This window comes from Mustela lutreola, chromosome 1, assembly GCF_030435805.1.
Source record: "Mustela lutreola isolate mMusLut2 chromosome 1, mMusLut2.pri, whole genome shotgun sequence".
In the NCBI taxonomy this organism is placed as follows: Eukaryota; Metazoa; Chordata; class Mammalia; order Carnivora; family Mustelidae; genus Mustela; species Mustela lutreola.
This window is the reverse complement of record NC_081290.1, coordinates 119,115,282-119,139,048: the sequence shown is the minus strand read 5'-3', so window position 1 is coordinate 119,139,048 and position 23,767 is coordinate 119,115,282. Positions and strand designations below refer to the sequence as shown.

The window sequence follows — 23,767 nt, the reverse complement described above, 5'->3', positions numbered from 1 at the left end:
AGCCAGAGGAAGAAGGAATAGATTTTGTGCGCGCGTTGAGTGTTTGTGTATAGAGACGGATTTATTTTTAAGGAGTCGGCTTGTACGCAGTTGCTGGAACTTAGTGCAAAATAGGCAGTGCAGGCCAGCCAGCTGGAGACCCAGGGAGGAGTTAGTACTGCAGCTTGGGTCTGGAGGCAGAATTCTCCATGCCTGGGAACCGTTTTCTCTTAAGGCCTTTGATGTAGGATGAGGCACACCCACTTTATGGAGGGTTATCTGCTTTACTCAGAGTCTGTTGATTTGAATGTGAATCTCTAAAAAGTATCTTCACGGCAACATCTGGATTGGTGTTTAGCCAGGTATTTGGGTACTATAGCCTAACCAAGTTGACGCATTAAGATTAAAAACCACAGCTAATGTGTAAGCTCTGTGAGAGCAGCTTTTTTGACTAGAAGACTCTGGTATGTTTGCCTATATTGTGACTGTTCTTTTTTTTTTTTTTTTTTTTTCCTTTTAAGATTTTTATTTATTTATTTGACAGACAGATCACAAGTAGGCAGAGAGAGAGGAGGAAGCAGGCTCCCCACTGAGCAGAGAGCCCAACTCGGGGCTTGATCCTAGGACCCTGGGATCATGACCTGAGCTGAAGGCAGGCTTTAACCCACTGAGCCACCGAGGTGCCCTATTGTGACTGTTCTTAGAAGGAGATACCCCTAAGCCATTTCCCAGCCCACTTTGACCTTAGAACCACTTGTCTGTGGACCTCTTCACTGCTGGACAGCGTGGGCAGTCTTGCTCAAAGCCGTACAACTCCTATCATTTCTCAAGATTATATTTACTTCTATAAGCGTTTCCTTTTAGAGGTATTTTTAGGTATGGTTTCCTAATTTTGTAAAGTAGTTGTATGAAATAGCTGCACTGTAGTCTGCATAGATGATCAAGAACTGTGCTGGTGACTGCACTCACCTTGCTGAGCGCTGAGTGATGGAATTGTTGAAACACTGTTGTACTCCTGAAACTGAGGTGACATTCTATGTCAGCTGTACTTAAATAATTTTTTTAAAAACCTACTTGTGCTATTACTTCCAAGATGGAACTGAGCCTACCCTCCTCACCCCCATCCTCCCATTTAATTCCTGGTAATTTTTTTCTGTTCCACTTAAGTGCAGCAGAAATAAGTAGGGTTTGGAGAGCTGAGTGGCATGGGGATGTCTTACTTATTCAAGGAATTAACCCTAGGTCAGTCCTTTTCCTATTTCCCTGTGGCTTCTATGACTACATACCTTTTTATTACATTTGTCACGAAGTTTTGAGATTGGGAAAATGAATAGACTTTTAGATGCCCAAGGCAACATGCAAACAAACCAGAGACGGAGAAGTCTGAAGGATGGTTAGGAGATGTGTTATTTATCATGTCTTATGCTATAAGGAGACATACAGTATGATGTGTTTTAACCACCATCTTATTCCTCATATAGGGAAATCAGAGAGATATTTTCATCTCCTGCTTGTCTGATTGGAAGTTTTTTAAGGGAAAGGTAATATATTTAATATATTTATAAAGCTTAAGATCCTGTTAAAAATACTGCGTATAGCATGGTAACTTAGTGAATAATGTATATTTGAAAGTTTGAAAGATTGTATATTTGAAAGTTGCTAAGATAGTAGATCTTGAACATACTCGTTATAAAAAAAAAAAAGTTGGGGGGCATCTGGGTGGCTCAGTTGGTTAAGAATCTGCTTTTGGCTCAGGTCATGATCTTGGGGTCCTGGGATCAAGCCTCTCATCAGGCCCTCTGCTTAGTGGGGAATGTGCTTCTCTGTCCCCATGGCTCTTATGGTCTTTCTCTCTCTCTCTCCCCCCCCTCAAATAAATAAACAAGATCTTTATAAAAAAAGGGGAAAATTGTAACTATATGTGATGATGGATGTTAACTAGACTTAAGTGGTCATTATTTTGCAATATATACATACATCAATTCATAATGTTGTGCACACCTGAAACTAATATAATGTGAGTCAATTGTCTTTCAATAAAAAAATGAAAGATTATAAGATGGCATGAGGTTAAAATAATTCACTCTGTGTTTATCTCTTTAAAGATTCTAAAAAAATCTTTATTTATGAGAGAGACAGCATGCACACACACGTGTATGGGGGGGGTGGGAGAGGAGGCAAGAGGGAGAGGGAAGGAGAATCTCAAGCAGGCTCCCCACTGACCATGGAGTGAGACATGGGGCTTGATCTCACAACCCTGAAATCATGACCTGAGCAGAAATCAAGAGTTGGATGCCTAACTGACTAAGCCACCCAGGCACCCCTAAAAATTAACTGTTTTTAATGAAAGCAGATAAATGCACACTGTAGAAAATGTAAAAAATAAAGACCTGTGACCGAAAAAAATGAAAATACCCGTAATCCACTACTTAAGAGGACTAGCTTTTGTGCATATATCTTTTTTTATGCAAATTTATTTTTTTACTAAAAATGTGATTATGTTCTTTTATATATTACTTTATACTTAATGTATTTGTCCATTTTTTAATTTTATTCAGTTCATATTATTTAGTAGTTTTCTTTGATGTCATTGTAATGGCTGCATGGTATTGCATGGGAAGGACATACTTTATTTATTTATTTATTTAACCATTAATTTATTTAACTATTTCCCATTAGAAGGTGTTAAGATTTCTTTGAAATTTTAAATGAAAGAACGACTTAGCACTTCTTTTCCTAAATATTTATATGACGTTTATCTTAAGAATATTTTCTATTTTGAGACACGAAATACTTGTATTATTTTACAAAGAATGTGTCTGTTTCTAAGACATTGAACATAAACATATAAAGAAAAAATATAATTCACAAGGTTTTTTTTTAAGATTTTATTTATTTGAGAGAGAGAGAGAAGGCATGAACAGGGGGAGAGGGGAGAAGCAGGCTCCCTGCATGTGCCTGATCCCAGGATCTTAGGGTCATGACCTGAGCCAAAGGCAGACGCTTAACTGACTGAGCCACCCAGGCGTCCCTTATTAGTAATTTTCTTTTGCAACACTAAGAATTTACTGCTTCTGAACCCCCCTCATCTTTTTAAAAAGATGTATTTATTTATTTATTTGAGAGGGGGAGAGAGAGAAAGAGAGTACTAGTGGGGGGGGTGGGCAAGGGAGCCAGAGAATCTTACATAGCTCCATGCTGAGTGTGGAGCCCAAGGTGAGGCTCAATCATATATAACTTGAGACAAAACTGAGTCAGATGCTTAACGAACTATGTCACCCAGGCATCCCTGAAGCCTCTTTTTTTGATACAGACTTTCAGTTCAGGTAAGTGGGAGACATGGTTATTTTTTTTCAGAAATGCGCAGAAAAATCTCTACTTTTTGTGTGTGTAGTGTGGCTTTTTAAAAAAGATAAATATTTAATGTGGTGACTCAGTGGGTTAAGCCTCTGCTTTCTGCTCTTGTCATGATCTCAGGGTCCTGGGTTAGAGCCCCGAATCAGGCTCTCTGCTCAGCAGGGATCCTGCTTCCCCCTCTCTCTCTGCCTGCCTTTCTGCCTACTTGTGATCGCTGTCTGTCAAATAAAGAAAATCTTTTAAATAAATAAATATTTAATATAAGATAGTATCAGAATTAAACTTGGATAGTATGTATATTGTTAATGTGGGCTTTATTTTTTTAATCTTTTAGAAATAATCATAAGTGGTCAGTGACATTCTCAATTGAATTTGTGTTTAGCCTAATTATTTTCTTTATTGTAAAGTTGAGGGAAAAAGTAATTTTGTTGAAATGAAATAAGATTTAGAAGAAATGCCTCATCTGGATAAATAGTCTAATGAAATCTATAGTTTTGAAGTGTCCTATTCCACTTACTATCCATGTACTTTTAAATTTTATCTTCCTTCTATAGAAAATCTGCAGAAACGATGCTTATTCACTTGGACTTAAATAAAGCAAGAAGTGCCTTTAAAGAGTTAACCCAGAAGGACTGGATTGCTAACACGGTGGTATTCTTTAGAGTCTTATTTAGAAAAAGAAAATACATTAAAACTTTTTTTTTTTTTTTTTGACAATTCAAAATTTGAGAAGAAATACTTAGTTTCGGGAGCGTCTCAGACCCTGTAGCTATCCAGATCTGGTGAAAGTCAGACTGCATTCAGGAGTTGGTCCCTTTGGGGCAAATTGGTTGCTCTGGTAATCCCATGGATGAAAAGTAGTCTCAGGGGTTCGTCTGTACCCATAAACAGATACACACACACACACACACACACACACAATATCTGTACATAGATGCACACACTCTCTGGAGGGAATTTTGTCAACTCAGGCTATAAGGAAGATGATTGAAGGATTTGTTGAGGTTGTAAACTAGAACAGAAAGACGTGTTATCTATAATTATTTTAAACATAGATATAGACATGAGAACACTTTTTGTTATGAACATCCCCCTTACCCGGGACTGTCTGGATTCTTTTTCTCTGTGTTTTGTTCTATTGCACCTTTCTATAGGTTCTAGAATGTTCTTTGGGGGATTTTTGCTCTTTGTTTCAGTACTGTTATTATTGTCCTTAGGTTTCCCACTTTGCCAAATGCTCCAAACATGTTTCCTTCATTAGTTTAGCCTTTCTTGATGTAGTCTCTATTTATTTCTGTGTTCTCTTAATATTGGTTGATCCAGGGGTAGTACTTTCTACGTTCTCTCAATCTGTTACTTTCCTGGTGTCACTCTGGTTCCTTTTCTCTCTCCCTGGGCCCCTCTTCTGTCTCCCTTCCCTCCCCCCTCCCTTTTCTTTGCTCCTCCCCTCTGCTCCCTTCCCCTCCATTCCACTGTGCTTTCTTTTCCTCTCCTCACCTCTCTCCTCCCCTTCTTTCTTCCTCCCTGTCCCCCATTTCCCCTCTTTCCATTCCTTTCTCCTCCCTCTCCCCCTCTCCTTCTCATTTGCTCCTGGCCTCTGTTTTTGTACCTCTCATTATCTCTCAGTCTCCCTATCATCTCTTCCTCCTTCCTTTCCTGCCTCACCTGTTCTGCTCTATCCTCTAAAACCAGCATTCTCTATCTGAGCTTCAGGGTCTCTTTACACACACTCCTTTCTCTTGAGGGAAGATGAAAGTTTAATTCTGTTAACCTTGGCAGGACCATGACCCTGTTAGGGGTTAAGGTAAAATGGATCCCTAATTGTGTACCTTTGTCAGAACTCTGCAGCATTTAGTAGGAAGATACCACTTCTGCATCTGTGGAAGGAAGAATTTGGGCCAGTTCCTCACTAAAGCTAATTGTACCTTGGTTGTGCCAGAACAATATTGTATGATATGCAGTCAGCATAATCACAGAGCAGTCTTCCCGTTATTTAGACCAGATAGTTGGCTAAGAAAACCTGTAATGTTTCTTTCTATTTTGAGATTTCTGGGACACAGATTCACAGACTTTTGCAGTTCATTCCTTCATTCAGTAGACTCTTGGATGCTTGCTCTGTGTAGGGCACTGTGGTGCGGACTCCTGGTGAAAATGAGAGACATGCTCCCAGTCTTTAAAACACTTAGTTAGGGACAAACACGAACACGCAGGCATTAGTGGGAAGACTGGGTGTGTTTTACGCTCCGCTGCTTTCCCTGATGCCACACTTAGAATCTAGTTAGTGTATAATTAATATTTCTGGATGAATTTAGTCTTCTCTAGGGCAATGAATGGTCATCTCTACTTAGAGCAATCAAATCAAGGTCCCCAGAGGAAGTACGAGTTTACCATGTGCCTATCTCAGGAGGGGCATCCCTGGCAGGCAGGAAAGTACACTGAGACACAAGTGTGTGGAACAAGATGGCTGAAGTGAGAGGATCACAGTAGTTCTGCAGGTTTAAGGGGAAGGCTGGGAGATTGGGTGGTATGGCAGCTGATGAGCACTGAGGTAGGAGGGGTGTGTGTTACCGGGAGGTGTTAGAGTAATCAGATATGTTCACTCCAAAGACTGAACCATGTAGTAGAGCCTGCCATAGTGTTTTGATACAGAAATAGATAATTACAAGAATTAGTCCATTTAGAGACACCATTTAGTTCATATCATAATTTAATAATTAAGAGATTGGGTTTTGGTGTCAGAAAGATCCAGAAGAGATTCCCACTTAGCTCTGTGACTTTGTGCAGATACAGAGTTCCTGTCTATAAAATGGGGTTAAAATACCATCTATGTTCCCGAAGAACTATAACCTGATTAACATATGTAAAGCACTTAGCATAATACTTGACAAATGAGTACTCCTAAGTAAGTATAGCTTCTCAGTGGATTTTGAAACAAATTATTTCTTTTATCTGGGCACATCTAACATAAACATTCAGAATTGCATTTGAATTTTTCTTGGAATGCTTGTGTTCTGATATGGGGAATGGTAAATGGAGATTGGAAGGACTAAAAGATTGAGTTTGTAGTGGAGAGTTGGTGATGAGGCAGGTGGTCCTGTGAGGAAACCATGCTATTTTTGTTGCTGGGGTTATTGCTTTTTGTTCCTATGGGGTTATTTCATGTTGCTTTTGGGAGTTCTTATGCATTCTTTTTCTTTAAAGATAATGAGGTAGGATAGTGGAATGAGGGGGTAGAATGTAGTATTTGTTATTGGGAGGGCTGCCTATTTTGATTTCCTTGTTCATCCAGTATAACTTTAAGATGATTTCTTCTCCATCTCCTTCAATGCTTCTCAGGAATTAAATGGGATGACACTTGTCACGTATCTATACCTCGAGTAGTTGGGAAGCTATGTGAGATTGGATGTAAACATGGGTTTTAGGACTGATTATTCCAATTCCTTGGTGGAATGAAACTCCGGGTTCTAGATTTTATTTTATTACAAATTGCAGCTAGTTCTTGCTGTGTTTTGAGTGTCTTTTCCCTGATCTTTTTGACCACAGATAACCACATGTCTCAGGGATAATCTGCTCAAAAATCTTCCATTTCATTCTCCACACCAAGAAGCTTTAGAGATTTTCTTCCTTCTCCCTGAGTGTCCCATGATGCATGATTATAACAACTGGGAGAGCCTGGTGGTTCCGTTTGCAGAGGCTATTTGTGCCATGAATGACCAATCTTTACGGGTTCTAGGTAAGACTGATGATTTACATTTTGAAAATACTTTAACCATCCCCTCAGTGGAAATGCACACCTGGTAAAGTTATAGAAAAACTTAGATAATTGTTAACTATGTTGCTGTTTTTTAGTTCATATTCTTAGTATATTGTAAAGATGCTGTAGTAAATATTGTAGTCATCCAAAATAGGTTGTTTCACTACCCTTTTAGAGTTATTGTAATGGTACATATGTGGTTTGGTCATGAAGTCCTTTGTCCCCAGATTTTTATTATGAAAAATTCCATAGAAATTAGAGGAATAGTGCATGAATATCCATATATCCTCTGCCTTAGAGTCAACGACAGTTAACCTCTTGCCATGTGTGCTTTGTTCTTTATGAGCAGCTTACATTTTATGTTTGCTGAAATACTTGAAAGTAAGTTGGACACATCATGACATTTCACCCATAATTATTTCAGCATGCATCTCTTAAGAGCCTGTGTTAAATCACTATCACACCTAATAAGATTAGTCATAATTCCATAATATCTAGGCCATACTCACATTTCTGTACTTGACATAAAAGTATTTTACAGCCTTTTTTTTTTTTTTTAAGAGTCTAGGTCAGTTGTCCTGTAGAACACCCTACATGTAAATTTGTCTGATTATTTCCAGCCTTCTCTACTTCAAGTGCATTGGAAGTTAGGTCTAGGGGCTTGATTAGATTTTAATGAGGTTTTTATTCTGACAAATAGCATATTCAGCCCAAAGAAGTCCATTCTTTCTTGTGTTTTTTATGAAATCTAGGTAAGTAAGTGTTGAAAAACTATTGTAAAGCATTTTTTGGTTTTTCACAATGCTGAGAGGTGCATGGATGTGTGTGCTTTCTTTTTAGTAAGTTCTAGGACCAACATGGGGGCTTGAACTCATGACCCTGAGATTAAGAGTCACATGCTCTGTTGAGCTAGCCAGATAACCCGGGAGGTTTTTTTGTTTGTTTGTTTGTTTTGTTTTGTTTTCTTTAAGATTTTATTTATTTGACAGAGGTTACAAGTAGGCAGAGAGGTAGGCAGAGAGGCAGGCAGAGAGGAGGGAGCTGAGTGTGGGGCTTGAACTCACAACCCTGAGATTAAGAGTCCCATGATCTACTGACTGAGTCAGCCAGGTGCCCTGAGAAGTGTTTAAGAGTTCAAAACTCATACTGAGAGTGAGAAAAAGAAAGCTGTGCAATTGCAATTAATTCTTAACTCTGGTTTTTTAAAACAACATGCTATTGGATCTGGGCAAAAAAAAAAAAAAAAAGTGACTTGTCAGGTTTTTTTTCCCCACAAATTAATGAGATCAGGTTCATGTGTTTGTTATATCAAGGGATTTTTCTCAAGGACATTAAATTCATGAACTTTGTTGATTGCCCTTGTAGTTAACTAAAAACTTTATCACAAATATGTTTTTGTAACTGATAGAATTGACAGTGTTCACTCTGTTTACCTTTAAAAGGCCAAGAGAAATGACATGCCAACAATTGTTTATGTTTGTATTCCTCAGAGGAGTACTGGGCGTCCCTGCAGGAACCTGCATTCATCAGACTAGTCCAGATGTTTAAAAGAGCCGTCACTGCTCAGTTGCACTACTGGACTGAAAGCTCGGAGAACAACTACCACGTTAAGGCTCTCCTAGAAATACTGAAAAAGCTGCATAGGGTAAGGGTCTTTCAGACACTTACAGATACGATTTTTATTTTGCAGTAAAAAAGGTCCCTTGGTTTCAACTGGCCCAAATATTAAGCAAAGTCAGGAAACATGTTTATATTGGTATTTTTAAATTTTTGTTTTCTGTGAGTTAAGTCATGTGTATCAGAGTGTATGTACTTATCTGTGTGCAGTTTGAAGAGAAGTAATGCATACACACTTTACTTTTACTTTTCCATGTTGCACTGGCTAAGCCTTCCTCTATAATGTTGAATAGAAGGGTTGGTGATGGTAGGTTCTTTACTTGTTTGTGATTTTATTTATTTATTTATTTATTTTAAATGTTTATTTATTTATTTGACAGAGTAAGAGAACACGAGCAGGGGGAGCGGCAGATGGAGAGGGAGAGAGGCAAGTTCCTTACTGAGCAGGGAGTCTGAATGTGGGGCTTGCTTCCAGGACTCTGGGATCATGACCTGAGCCAAAGGCAGACTCTTAACTGACTGCCACTCACGTGCCCCTATTTATTTATTTTGATTTGATTTTATCATGAAGTGATCTCTACACCTAATGTGGGGCTTGAACTCACAACCCCAAGATCAAGAATCACGTGGTGCCAAGACCTAGCCAGCCAGGTGCCCCTTGTTTATGATTTTATTTTTTTTTAAATCTTTATTTTTATTTAAATTCAGTTAACATATAGCATATTATTAGTTTCAGAGGTTGATGTTAGTGATTCATCAGTCTTACATAACACTTAAGTGTTCATTCTATCATATGCCCTCCTTAGTGTCCATCACCCAGTTACCCCATTCCCCACCCCTCTCCCCTCCAACAGCCCTCAGTTGTTTGTGATTTTATTTTATTTTTTAAGATTTTATTTTTTTATTTGACAGAGATCACAAGTAGGCAGAGAGGCAGGCAAAGAGAGAGGAGGAAACAGGCTCCCTGCTGAGCAGAGAGCCCAGTGCGGGGCTTGATTCCAGGACCCTGTGATCATGACCTGAGCTGAAAGCAGAGGCTTTAACCCACTGAGCCACCCAGGTGCCCCGTTCGTGATTTTAAAGGAAGAATTTGAATGTCACTATTAAATAGGATGTTTACCGTAGAGTTTTTGAAAATAATCCTTATAGGTAAAGGTTGTTCCTAAATGTTAGACATTTTAAATCCATACAAATACTGACTCTCTTTTTTCCTGCTGAAATTCGAATTATTTATATGTTTGACTTTCTCATTCTTATCTTTCATGTCTCTTACCCATCTCTCCGTGTGAGTGCATCCCATTCTGACTGACTTTTTTAGCTATATTTTTCTGTCCATGAAATCTCTTTTTAGTGATTTTTATCTGCTAATAAAACTGCCCTTTGGGTTTTCATTCCAAGTATTATGTTTTCCACTTCCAGAAGTTCCATTTCTTTGAAAAATTTTTTTGTTGGTCAGTATTATGGTATCTTGGTCTTTTATTTTCAAGCTTTCCTTCTGCTTATTTAAATCCATATGCATTATACCTCTGGTACCTGAAGTCATTACAGGTCAGCTTTGTCCTCTTCCTTCTGCTGAATCTTCCTCGTGTGTGCTTTCGTTTTGTTTAGTGACACACACACACACACTCACACACTTTCCTTGGAACATTATCTTTTGGAATTCTTTGAGGGCTATGTTTCTCCAGGAAGATTTTCTTGTACCAGGTTCCTAGAGACACCACATCCATTAGGTACTATGTTAAATTAAATTCTTGGCTTGAAGCTCTTCAGATCTGCAGGTGTGGTCTGAATGTGGTGTGTGAATTTTCAGGAAAGTGCTTCTGTGATTGCAAATTCTGTAGGTGACTTTTTTTCCCTGCAACTTGGCACCATTTTAACTAACTGCAGTCTGCTTCCTGGAATTGGTGTCAAGGTACGGTGGTGGACTGTTCATTTCTAGCTTACCCTCACTCTGATGGCTTAGCCCTTTTGGATGCCTGATTTATGAGATGGTTTTCTATCATTGGCCCCATAATTTGAACAGAATCTGGGTTTTGTCTCCGTTCCCCAAAGCCCCAAGCATTGCAAACTGAAGTTAAGTTCCCCAGGTTTGGCAAATACTCTGAAGGCAAATGCCGCTTTCACCTCATTTTTGACCTGGTTATTTCGTATCTACTTACAGTATTGGTGTTGCATTAAAAATATCTGTTTACACTTCATCCTGTATTTTTTATTGTTTTCAGCAAATCAAGATACCTAACCTGCCAAACTGCTTTAAAAAAAGAGAATTCTGCCATACTGCTGAAATCAGTGGCCATCTCTGGCTACTTTTTTTTTTTTTTTTAAATTTTTTATTTTTTATAAACATATATTTTTTATAAACATATATTTTTATCCCCAGGTCTGTGAATCACCAGGTTTACACACTTCACAGCACTCACCAAATCACATACCCTCCCCAATGTCCATAATCCCACCCCCTTCTCCCCAACCCCCTCCCCCCGGCAACCCTCAGTTTGTTTTGTGAGATTAAGAGTCACTTATGGTTTGTCTCCCTCCCAATCCCATCTTGTTTCATTTATTCTTCTACCCATTTAAGCCTCCATGTTGCATCACCACTTCCTCATATCAGGGAGATCATATGATAGTTGTCTTTCTCTGCTTGACTTATTTCGCTAAGCATGATACGCTCTAGTTCCATCCACGTTGTTGCAAATGGCAAGATTTCATTTCTTTTGATGGCTGCATAGTATTCCATTGTGCATCTCTGGCTACTTTTAAAGGTTTTGTACAAAAGAGAAAGATTAATTAAAAAAAAATAATTTGAGTTTTGAAAAATTGAGAAATTTACCAAAAAGTACAGGAAAGTATATTCTAATGAGCTTTTTCCACTTGCAAAAAAGGAATCCTGAGAAATACTGAAGCAGTAACAAGAATCCTCAAGAAATCCTGCTTTATCCTTTGACTTTTAATGGTGACATTAGATTATTTGTCAGGCTCCCTCCCCAACCTCAGGAGGGAGACCACAGGAAGCCACAGGGATAAAACACCCACTTTTTCCCCAACTGGGGATGTGGAAGGCTGAGATCAGCAGGTTCCAGCGGACCATATCATGGAGTTGAAACAGCTTCATGATGCTCTGGGTGGTGGTGCTGGAGGTTTGGATCATCTAAGGTCTAGGTCAGGGTTAATACAATATTCCAGGTGAATGGAAGCCAAGAGGAGCTTTTAGAGGACGTCTCAAGAGTGAGTCTTTTAGGTGGGGACTGTGCCCATTTATGTCAAGTACCTACTGTCACTCAGGTCCAAAGCATGCAGTGTCATTATCAGTGTCTTCACTGATTGATGATTAGTGCTCTTGTAGGGTGTCCATGGATATGCCTGGTCATTGGGTGATGAAGGCTGGAAGACACTCCCCCCAGTTTAGGTGGGGGATGTTCCACACGTGCCCTATCAGTGGGAGACGTCTGTAAATGGTATATTGTTAAGCTCTGAAGAACAGGACATAATATATTGGGCCCCAGAGTACTTTGGATTTAGGCTGTGATTTGGCTGTGTTTTTCCTTGGACCTAAAATTCTTTAAAGCTTTTCTATGAATTAAAAGTAAGTATGAGTAAGTTTATCATCATATCAATTTCTGCTATTAAATTGTAGGTATTCTTTATGTTCGGAAAATTTGGGCCTTGGCCAGTGGAGGAATTGGATAGAACTTTATTCTGGTCATTGAAAAAGAGTGTTTAATTTGCTGTCTATGCTGATAATCTAATCAATAGCCATAAAGCAGAATTGTCTTTATATATATAAAACTTTCTCATGGGCCATATTTTATTAAAGGTAAACCAGGCTGTGTGTCAACTACCTGAAAATATTTTCAAAGTAAACGAGCTTACGCACTGGCTTGATTTTTATGGGGATGCATACAGAAGGTCTGCTTGGAAAATTAACTCTGTAAGTATAGCGTGTTTATTATTTATTTAGTAAAGATTCTATTTTTTAAAACTAATCTGTACCCCCAGTGTGAGGGGTCAGATGAGTTGCGTGCTCTACCAACTAAACCAGCCAGTCACCCCATTAGGGTATGATCAGAGGGGGAAGTGAGTTAATGTAGGTGTTTGTGCTATGACTCTTATGCATGGGTTTCCAATCCTTGTACCCTGCAAAATTGCTCAGGAGAAATAACAGGGCTTACAGGAAAGGCGAGATAGTCCCCTCAAAACCAATGCAGTTTTGTAGCCAGAGCCCTCATAGAAAAGCGCTTACTACCTTAGATCATTTGGATCTAACCAGGTAAGCAGCTCTTAGAGAGTGCCACAAGAATATGAAAATGCACCAAACAAAATGGTAGAAATGTACTCACACTCTAATGAGAGAATTGGTGGTACTGAGATGGCACACATGGGAGTGGGGCTTTCTTAGGTGGGCGTACAAGGCAGCATGACTCACCAGGAGCCAGCAAGCAGAATGGGGCTGCAGCTTTGGTGGTGGCTCTGGGTGTGTCCTTTTTTAATTTTATGAAATTGAAGCTGAAGGGCCGTTGCTGCCAGTTCAGCAGCTGACCTGAGCTTTTTTTCCTTCTCTCTGAATGTTGGAATTCTGCCCCTAGCACGTTGACCCTTAACTGGCAGAAGTCAAGTATAAGCTCAGCACCTATATCCACATTATATCATTCACCTATTTTTCTCAGTGCATCTGAACTAATTTGCATTTTGAAAGTGCACATTGTCGCAGAACAAACTCTTTGGGAAAGTGTCTAGAGTTTACAATTGATTGCTAAGTTAAATGAGCACTGGAAAATACTAGCTCAATTTTTATTTATTTATTTTTAAGTACTAGGTTTACATATCTCTCACTGATACACACAAAACATTTTTTTAGAATTTTAGGTATCTAAGTACTACTGACCAGCAATTTGGATTGCTTCTGCTAGAAGAACTGAGACCTTAAACTAAGTATCAGGGATTTTAGGCTGTGAGTTAAGGTGTTAAGATTTCTCTGTTCTTTCATTTGTCAGAATTCTTGCCATTTCCATTTTTAGGACACTTCAGTAGACACTCAGTATCCTGTCATATTCAGTCATTTTCCATTTATCTTTAATATTCTGTCGAAAATCAAACTACTGTATGCAGATTCACTTTTAAAAATACAGGTATGTATGCCTATTTCTTTGTCTTCATTAACAAATCAGATGACAAATGCCTTCTTAAGTATACAATATTTTGGGGGTTGATAACATTGAAAACAATGGTTGTTTAACATTCATGGAGCTTAGACTACCAAAGGTGTCAAGAAAGACTGTTGTAATTTGGATTGGACTGGCTTTGAGGCACATTAGGGCCTCAGCAGTGGAAGAGAGAGCAGCATGGACAGCTCCCCTAGCTTGTGGGGCTTTTGCCTTGAGGTTGGGCCCATGTATACAGGTCTTCTGTACAGCATCAAAAGAGGCATAGTAGACTTGGGCTTGGTTGGGATTAGCAAACCCATATTTAAGGAGCCCAGTCTAATTAAAAAACAGAGCAGTGGGAATAGTGGGGACAGAGGACTCTTGAAATGCAGACACACATAGATGGCTGGTAGTCTAATGGTGCCATGATCAAGGTTTGTAAAAAGTGTCCTCTTTTCAGTGAACTGTTATTGGGTGAGTTGGTTCTATTTGTCAACATATCCAAAAAGTGATTTTGAACTTAAAACTAAACTATTGAAAATGCCCCTGGAAATGAAAGCGCCAAAGAGTGTCTGCTCTTGTTATTGCTTTTATATATGCATCTGGATATGTATATGTGTGAATCATATTCAAATATAGGTTATAACATTGGATACTTTTATATAATGCAGTTAACCACTATAAAACAAAATGGGAAATTGATTTGTAAATATGACTATTGATGAAATATTTAACAAAGGAAAAATGAAAGGAAAAAAGATACAAGAATTTTATTTTCCTTCAACTCTTACAACTCCTCTCCTAATTTTTAGCAGGCCTCCAGTGATAATTTCATGGACCTAGTATTTGATTGTTCATTGTGCTGAGAGCCTTAGACTTGAATTGCCGTTTGATCAGATAGACTGTCTGTGCTGCGCGCATGCGCATCTATCTTTCTGCCTCATATAGAACTTTTTAGATTATCTGTGCCCTAAAATCTCTCATTGGGTTTTTTTCCTAGCATAGGATATCTTTAGAGGGGTCTCATTCCTGAAGTTTCCTGCAGCATGCTTTCTTTCTGAACTTCTTTTCCAAATGAGGAGGTTATGTTCAGCATACTGCTTCAGTGCTTGCTAATCATTCTCTTAACCTAATGATGGCAGTTAGCTCTGGTAGCTGAAGTATTAATAATTGTTGCCAGATAAAGTGGACCAGTGGAGGCCACACCTGGTCACTTTCCTGCTTACACTGGTTGGCTCCACAAAATTTTTCATCCACCAGGTGTTTCTTTGGCTTGTAGAGGGTGAATGCTGAATGTATGGCTTCTCTCCAGTGGCTTATGTAAATAAAGCTCTATTCATGAATGTTTGTAACAAGCACTCCTAATAAATTGACCAAATTCCCACTTAGAGCAAATGGTGAAATGAATGAAACATTTCTGTTTTCCTAGGAGAAGAAATTTAGAGCATGTATGCGGTTGGCTGGAATTGTGGAACAAGGAGGGTCCGAATTAGCTTTGCTGCCCACTTTGAATCTAACAGTCAGAAGGAGTCACTTGATTGAAGATGTTTTGAGTCACCTAAATCAGTTTGAGAATGAAGATCTGAGGAGAGAGTTAATGGTAAAGTATAATTCTCTATATTTTTGCTGCTGAGAGAAGGAAAACATAAAAGGATGGACAGTGGGTCTTGCAGAGAAGAAAGAATCTCCCTTTGCCGTGCAGTGTTGCCCTGATACCCCATGTAGCTGTGATTTGCTGGGAATAGCTGTGGGCACTTAGTTGCCCTCAGGCTGAGGAGCAGCGGTTGAAAGGGTTGTCCTCCCCCCAGCCTGGGCAGCTAAAAAGTCCAGAACTACCCTTAAGAGGTCCAGTCCCTCCTGAAACCTGACCCAGCCTAGCTAGTCACCCCATGGGGAGGGTTCCAGTGAGATGAGGTTGACACAGAGATTTGAAGATTAGTTTCTGCTCTCATACATGTACCCAAATTGCTGTGGAAAAGAGAACTTCCTCTTTATTAACTGTAGTTTTTTGAGGGTATTATTGTAGAAAGCCCCATGTTATGAACATAGATGATCTCTGGTTTAGTTATTCTACACTTGATCTTAGCCAAAAGGCCGAGAAGCGATCTGGTTTAGTTATTCTATAACTTGTCTTACTAGTAGATATTGGACACAGGATAATAATAATATATAGTGAATCTGGTGAACATTTTCCTTTTGCCAAGAACACTGTGAATGCTTTACATATATTTATGTAACCCTTTCAGTGACACTGCATGGAAGGTTCTGTTTTTCCTTTGTTTTGCTGATGTGGAAACTGAGGTACAGAACAATTAGGTGACTTACCCAACGGCAATCCAGCTGAGAAGTATCAGAGCTAGGATTTGGGCCCAACTGTTAGGCTCCAGACTTTCCATTTAATCACGACAAAGATTTGCCTGATGATATTTATTAGAATGTTTTGATAGACCTTAGTTTATCACTTATCCTACTCAGATTAAAGAATGACTTGACTCAAGTTCAAGACCCCATTTGAAAAGTATGTTGCACTAGGATTTGTGGTTAGAGGTAGCATTACCACATATTTTTGCATATAGGTAGTTTTTAAAAATCTAACAAACTCATTATGTGAATCTTAACCTGTGATGTCAAGCCAGCCCACTGAGTTATTTTAGTTCCATTTTTATAGTTCATTCATCCCTCTTAAACATTTAGGTAACATTTGATGAGCAGCCACCATTTTCCAGACTGTGAGAGGTGTTTTGTATATGTTTTTCTGTTTAATTTTCCTGATAATCTCGTGAGAAAACTGAGGCTCTGTGAGATGAAGAACCTTGCCCATAGGAAGGGACAGAGTAAGGATTTGACAACTTAGATTTTACTTATTTATTTTTTTTAGAGAGACAGGACAAAGGGGAAGGGAAAGGGAGAGACTCCCAAACAGACTCCACACTGAGGAGGGAGCCCAACACAGGGCTTGATCCCAGGACCCTGAGATCATGACCTGAGCTGAAACCAAGAGTTGGACACTTAACTGACTGAGCTACGCAGGTGCCCCAATACCTCGTCTTCTAAAGATTTTGAATAATTTATTGAGGTTTGAAACTTGGATCTCTAGAAAATAGAAAAGGCATCCATCCATTTAAAGCAGTAAAAGGAGATTTGGGGGAAGTGCCATGGAACATCCCAAAGGCAACGTTGAGCAGGCCTTTGAACAGGAGTGTGCATCAGTCAGAGAGAAGGTAGAGTGGAGAGGAAGGTTAAATGGCTACAGGTGGTAAGTGAAGTTTAAAGAGAAATCGAGCATCCAGGGAAAGCGGAAAGGCAGAACTAGCGCAGAACTGCAAGAATTTCTGGTATTAAAGCAGCAGGAAAAAGAAGAGAGAAATAAAAAACCTAGTTAATGCTTCATAAAAGAAAGTAAGGGAGAAAACAGCGTGAAGAAAGAAGAGGGGATTGGAAGTATAAAATGAGCTCGTGAAATCAGGGAGAGGAGGCGTGCGAATGGTCCTCGGAATTCAGGGGTTCACATGTTCTTGGTCCTCTTGAAGAGAGCACTTTTAAGTAGGGAAATAGTTTCGGAAGTTGGGGTACCTGATTCTCCAGAATTTGGTGACTTAGAGTAGAAGCCAGTATTACCTGTATGAGACAATGGTATTGAGATTTTCTTCTTTTAAGAGTAAGGGAGACCTCAACACATTTGTACACTGAAGTGAGGGATTCTAAGAAGGAAGGGCAGGAATGAGTGAGTATTTGAAGGAGCAAAGATGGGTTATGGTAGAATCATCCTAGGTAGAGATTGGTGTCCCTGGGTGCCTTCTCAAGAAGTAAACAACGAAGCCAGTAGGTAACTTATGTGTGCTCTGGTTTTTCAGCCTTTGAAAATCCAACTATTATTTATTTCTTTATGTTTATTTTCATTTAACTTAACGTTCCTTATTACATAATACCAATTGAGGTCAGCTTAGTAGCTGAAGTTATCAGGCTCTGAGACTTGACAGATACAGGATTAAATCTAGGCTGTACCCCTTAGCTGTGTGTGACCTTGGGAAGTTAATATTTAACTTCTTTTTTTTTTTTTTTTAAAGATTTTATTCTTTGACAGGCAAAGATCACAAGTAGGCAGAGAGGCAGACAGAGAGAGAGGAAGGGCAGCAAGCTTCCTGCTGAGCAGAGAGCCCAACATGGGGCTCGATCCCAGGACCCTGGGATCATGACCTGAGCTGAAGGCAGAGGCTTTAACCTTCTGAACCACCCAGGTGCCCCAATGTTTTAAATTCTTGAAGGTCATTGCCTCATAGAATTATTGTGAAGATTAAACGAGTAAGATGCTTAGTGCTTACCAAATACTTGGGTCCATAAATAATGTTTACTCTTATGATTAATAAGTGAGTCTTAATACAGAGCAATACTGAGCCCTGTAAGTGATATATTATTTGCTGTGTTTCTTCAGGTTTCATTTAGTGGAGAAATTGGACATGACTCTGGAGGAGTCAAGGTAGAGTTTTTCCACTGTCTGTTTGAGGAGATGACCCGGCCAGAATATGGGATGTTCATGTATCCTGAGGAGGCTTCCTACATGTGGTTTCCTGTCAGGGTGAGTCCTCTCCTTTTTGCTTACGGTTATCAACATAGAAAAGGCATGTCATACACCATTGGAAATTAGGTTGTCTAGACATTTTCATTTTAGGAGAGGAGTTATTGATACATATAATTATGGAAATAGCCTTCAGTTTTAATAAGGTGATTATTTTCTTTAAAATGGAGTCCCCTTTCCCTGTGTTCCCAATTCTGCCCACACAGGAAAACTTAAACAGTGTATGTTTTTGACCATTTATAGAATGTTTGGATAAAAAGGAACCCTTCCTTTCCCAGGTGCCCATTTTTTTTTGTTCAGTTCTATTTTTCCTTGTGAATTGAAAATTTCTTTTCAAATTTTCTTTTGAAAGCATTAAAAGAAAGTGAAAACTTTAGTTTATGAGGGTTTGCTGCACCTAATGTGGGTCTATTAGTGTCCCTGTGGCAGAGATTTAACTTGACTTAATGACTGCACATAAACCCTAAATATTCTTATCGCAAGCTTTACTTTTTTTTAAGATTTTGTTTATTGAGAGAGAATGTGTGAGCCAGTGGGGGGAGGGGCAGAGGGAGAGGGAGACAGAGATTCTCAAGTAGACTTCCCACTGAGAGTGGAACCTGATGAGAGGCTCCATCTCACAACCCTGAGATCGTGACCTGAGCAAAATCAAGAGTCAGAGGCTTAACTGACTGAGCCACCCTGGGGCCCCGCAAACTTTTTGATTTTAATTTGCGATTTGACTTTGTGAAAAGGAGAAAAGGTTTAGGTAATATGAATATTCCATTTTACTTGTAAAAATTAAAAGACATCAAATTTTTTTTCTCTTTTCAGCCTAAATTTGAGAAGAAGAGATATTTTTTCTTTGGGGTTCTTTGTGGACTTTCCCTATTCAATTTCAATGTTGCCAACATCCCTTTCCCACTGGCCCTGTTTAAGAAACTTTTGAACCAAACACCATCATTGGAAGACTTAAAAGAGCTGAGTCCTGTTTTGGGAAAGTAAGTAACATAGTTCTTTTTCTAGAACTCTACATAATACATATTTAGATATAGGTATACCTCATTTCATTACCTTGTGCTTCATAAATAGTATGTGCTTCTTAGGTAGTAGTGTTTTTTACAGAGGTGCCTGGGTGGCTTAGTGGGTTAGGCCTCTGCCTTCAGTTCAGGTCATGATCTCAGGGTCCTGGGATCGAGTCCCGCATCGGGCTCTCTGCTCAGTGGGGGACCTACTTCCCCTTGCCTCTCTGCCTACTTGTGATCTTTCTCTCCCTGTCAAATAAAAAAAAATAGTTTTTTTTTAATAGATCGAAGGTTTGTGGCAACCCTGTGTTAAGTAAGCCATTTTTCCAATAGCATTTGCTCACTTAGGGTCTCTCTGTCACATTTATGGTAATTGTCACGGTATTTCAAATGTTTCCATTACTATTCTATTTGTTTTGTTGATCTGTGATCAGTGATTACAACTTGCTGAGAGCTCAGAGGATGGTGAGCATTGAAGTATTTTTATTTTTATTATTTTTTTTTAATTATGGTAGTCACCATACAGTACATCATTAGTTTTTGATGTAGTATTCCAAGATTCATTGTTTATGTATAACACCCAGTGCTCCATGCAGTATGTGCCCTCCTTAATATCTACCACCAGGCTCACACTTCCCCCAAAACCCTCAGTCTGTTTCTCGGAGTCCACAGTCTCTCGTGGTTCGTATCCTCCTTTGACTTCCCCCTCCTGCATTTTTCCTTTCCTTCTCCTTATGTCCTCTGTGCTATTCCTTATGTTCCACAAGTGAGTGAAACTATTTGATGATTGAACATTAAAGTATTTTTAAATTAATGCATGCACATTTTTAAGACATAATGCTGTTACACACTTACTATAGTGTGGTGTGAACATATCTCTTTTTTTTTTTAAGATTTTATTTATTTATTTGACAGAGAGAAATCACAAGTAGACGGAGAGGCAGGCAGAGAGTGAGGAAGGGAAGCAGGCTCCCTGCTGAGCAGAGAGCCCGATGCGGGACTCGATCCCAGGACCCTGAGATCATGACCTGAGCCGAAGGCAGCAGCTTAACCCACTGAGCCACCCACGGGCCCCGTGAACATATCTTTTAAATGCACTGGGAAACCAAGTAATTCTTTTTGACTTGTGTATGCTTGGATAATTGCTTTATTGCAGTGTCTGGAATCAGATCTGCAGTAACTCCAAGGTATGCCTGTAAATAAACACACCTCCCCACCCAAAAAACATTTTTGTTCAGCAGCAACATTCTAGGTACCTTAGGTCAAGTATTATTTTGGGAAGAACTGTTAGATAATAATTTAACTTTTCAAATTAAGAGAAGTTGATTTCCCCTATGATTGGTCCTTAATGCTTATAATAATCTTTGAACCTTGTGTAGAAATAGTCATGGGCAGAGCACAAGTTATACCCTATGAATTTGCAAGTGACATTTGTTTTAAATCTTGTTTCTTATCCTCACCTTTAAAGTGAAAACTTACTTCTAAGTTAAAAAGCCAAGCCACCACCTCACAAAAAATACTGGTAATAGAAAGGGGTGATATTCCTGCTGTGTAAGTGTTCCTCAACATCCATAAGAAAATGGACAAATAAAAAGGAAGTTAACCCACAAAGGAGTAACAGAATGACTTCAACTCCCCAGTGCTCATGGAATGCAGATGAAAATCAGAGGCCAATGTGCTGCCCATTTACAGTGGTTGGAAATACTGATGATATATGGTGTTTGCCAGGGTTTGGGAAAAGGTTTGCTCTAATTTCAGGGGTTGGTAGTGGACATATGAGTTGGTGATTCCTTTTCAGAGAACAGTGTAATCGTACTTACCTGAATCAAAAATTTCAGAGAACAGTGTAATCGTACTTACCTGAATCAAAAATGTATTTGCCACTTTAGCCTAGCAGTTTTGTCTCTAGACATTTAATTTCAGAAATTATACAATCATGCAAGGCTGTTTCCATACTAATGTATATTGCATTACATAGTTCATAATCTGTGGAATACCTACATGTTCTTTAATAAGGGAATTACTTATTTTTGGTATATTTATGCAGTGAAATCCTATGTAGATTTTTAAAAGAATGAGAATGGTAGTATGGTCTTTTTTTTTTTTTTTTTTTTTTTTTTCCTAAACTGTGCAGGCCAGTGGGAGAGAGGGAGAATCTCAAAGCAAGCCCCTGCAGGGCTCAGTCTCATGACCCTGAGATCATGACCTAAGCTAAAATCAAGAGTCAGATACTCAGTCAGACTGAGCCATCTAGGTGCCCTGATCCTATTATTATTATCCCCACTTCACAGGTGAGGAAACAAACACAGACAGTTTGGGTAGCTTGTCTGAGAGCCCATAGTGACAGAACCATGAATTGAACACAGTCTGGCTCCAGCGTCCAACTATTAATCATTATTACTAATTATACTAATAAGATAACGAAAAACATCAGAAGCACCAGATTGGGCAAGGAGGAGATAAATTTATTGTTTTTTACTGAAACAGTGAAAATGACCTAAATAATGCTTATGCCTAAGAAGACTTAATACACATCAACTTAATAAATGTAAAGATCATTAAATCTGTATCAGTGTTCCTCATGCTTTTAGGTCTTCAGAATCTTTAGAAAGCTGTATTAATTGAGGACAGTACAGTGTGGGTCCAGGTTTTCAATGGAAGAAAAGTGAGAGTTCAGACACTGATCCAGGCGCTTGTGGAACTTGCTGGAGGTAGTATACTGAATTAATAGGAACAGGACTGTCAGTTCATGCATATGGGAAAAAAGGATCATTGATGCCTTATGGTGTATGCAGAAATCAGGTTCATGTGGGTAAAGGACTTAAATAGTAAAGCAAAAATGTTGAAAGTATGGACAAATATATTCCTTGCTTTTGCAGTCCCTTTTTTTTTGTTGTTTTTAAAGATTTTACTTATTTATTTGACAGAGATCACAAGTAGGCAGAGAGGCAGGCAGAGAAGGGGAAGCAGGTTCCCCGCTGAGCAGAAGTCCCCATGCGGGGCTCGATCCCAGGACCCTGAGAACATGACCTGAGCCAAAGGCAGAGGCTTTAACCCACTGAGCAGTATTAAGAAAGACAGCAAAATTACCAATATTGAAGGAAAGACGATAAGTTTAACTGCAATAAGATTAAAGAATTTATCTGTTCTTCATGAGCTACCTTAACAAAAGGGGACAACACTCTCTCTTTTAATTAAACATTTAGCAGTTAAACATATGACAACTGTTACTTGTGACATATTTTGGGGGTGGTAGAAAAATGGGATAGGGGAGGTATACAGGTAGGTGTAAGATACTAGCAATGTTTGAAGAGGCAGGCTCCTAAGTATTCTTTGTAAAAAACACCCCTAAATTAGCACATAAGCCATATACATGGACAGATAATGACAAGAGTATCATGAACAAGTTCCCATCACTCCCTCTCCTCACCGCCCCCCTGCCAAAACCTATAATGAATAACACATGGTCTGTTTTTCACAATTATGTAATAAAAAATCCAGGGGGAGAGGATAGTCAGCTTGGACTCCACCTTCCAGAGGCCTTCCCCGGTGACACATCCCTTTAACAAGAGTTAACCAAGGCTGTATGTGGACACTTAACAGAGTTTCTGCACACAGCTCACTGTACTATAGGGAGGCTTCCATCTGCATAGCTTACCTACGAGTCTCAGTGTATTGACAGTAATGTCTCAGCTTTCATCCCTTATTGCTGCCTCATTGGGTGCTTGATAGATGTTTGTGGAATGACTACATGAGAGAATGAGCAAACACAATGAGACATAGGACTTTATAATTTCTTTTTAAGATTTTATTTATTTGACAGATCACAAGTAGGCAGAGAGGCAGGCAGAGAGAGAGGAGGAAGCAGGCTCCCCACTGAGTGGAGAGCCCGATGCAGGGCTCCATCCTAGGACTCTGGGATCATGACCTGAGCTGAAGGCAGAGGCTTTAACCCACTGAGCCACCTAGGCGCCCCAGGACTTTATAAATGAAGTACCATAGGACAACAGAGGGTGGAGATATAAAAACACTGGCTGCTTTCCATGTTGGTGTGACCTGCATTCTCACAAATGTCTTGAAACAGTTAAGGTAGTTGATTGTCACATCTGTCTTAAGCTTGATGATATTGGGACAGTAGATACAGAGAAGGTGCTCTGACCTTCTCATTCCTTGAATTTCCTAAGTGATACCTGACATTTAAAAGATTATTGTTCTGTAGGTACAGTTCAAAAGCTTAAATAAAGGTAATGCTGATTTGAATGAGTTTCAGTATCAGATAGGTTATCAGTCCTTTTCTGTAGAAACGTATAATCACTGAGTAAAGGAAGGTAGGATAAAG

The 23,767-nt window shown here is 39.2% G+C and overlaps 1 protein-coding gene across 1 annotated transcript in view; it reads left to right on the top strand.

Annotated features, from left to right (window-relative positions):
- Positions 1–23,767, top strand: part of HERC5 (HECT and RLD domain containing E3 ubiquitin protein ligase 5) — a 42,219-nt gene that overhangs the window by 13,773 nt on the left and 4,679 nt on the right. Inside the window, exons 10-18 of the mRNA XM_059173077.1 lie at positions 1,461–1,520; positions 3,891–3,984; positions 6,880–7,069; positions 8,581–8,735; positions 12,522–12,635; positions 13,723–13,833; positions 15,278–15,448; positions 18,281–18,424; positions 19,238–19,404. Of these exons, the coding sequence (XP_059029060.1) occupies positions 1,461–1,520; positions 3,891–3,984; positions 6,880–7,069; positions 8,581–8,735; positions 12,522–12,635; positions 13,723–13,833; positions 15,278–15,448; positions 18,281–18,424; positions 19,238–19,404 (1,206 nt within the window). The remainder of the gene's footprint in view (positions 1–1,460; positions 1,521–3,890; positions 3,985–6,879; positions 7,070–8,580; positions 8,736–12,521; positions 12,636–13,722; positions 13,834–15,277; positions 15,449–18,280; positions 18,425–19,237; positions 19,405–23,767) is intronic.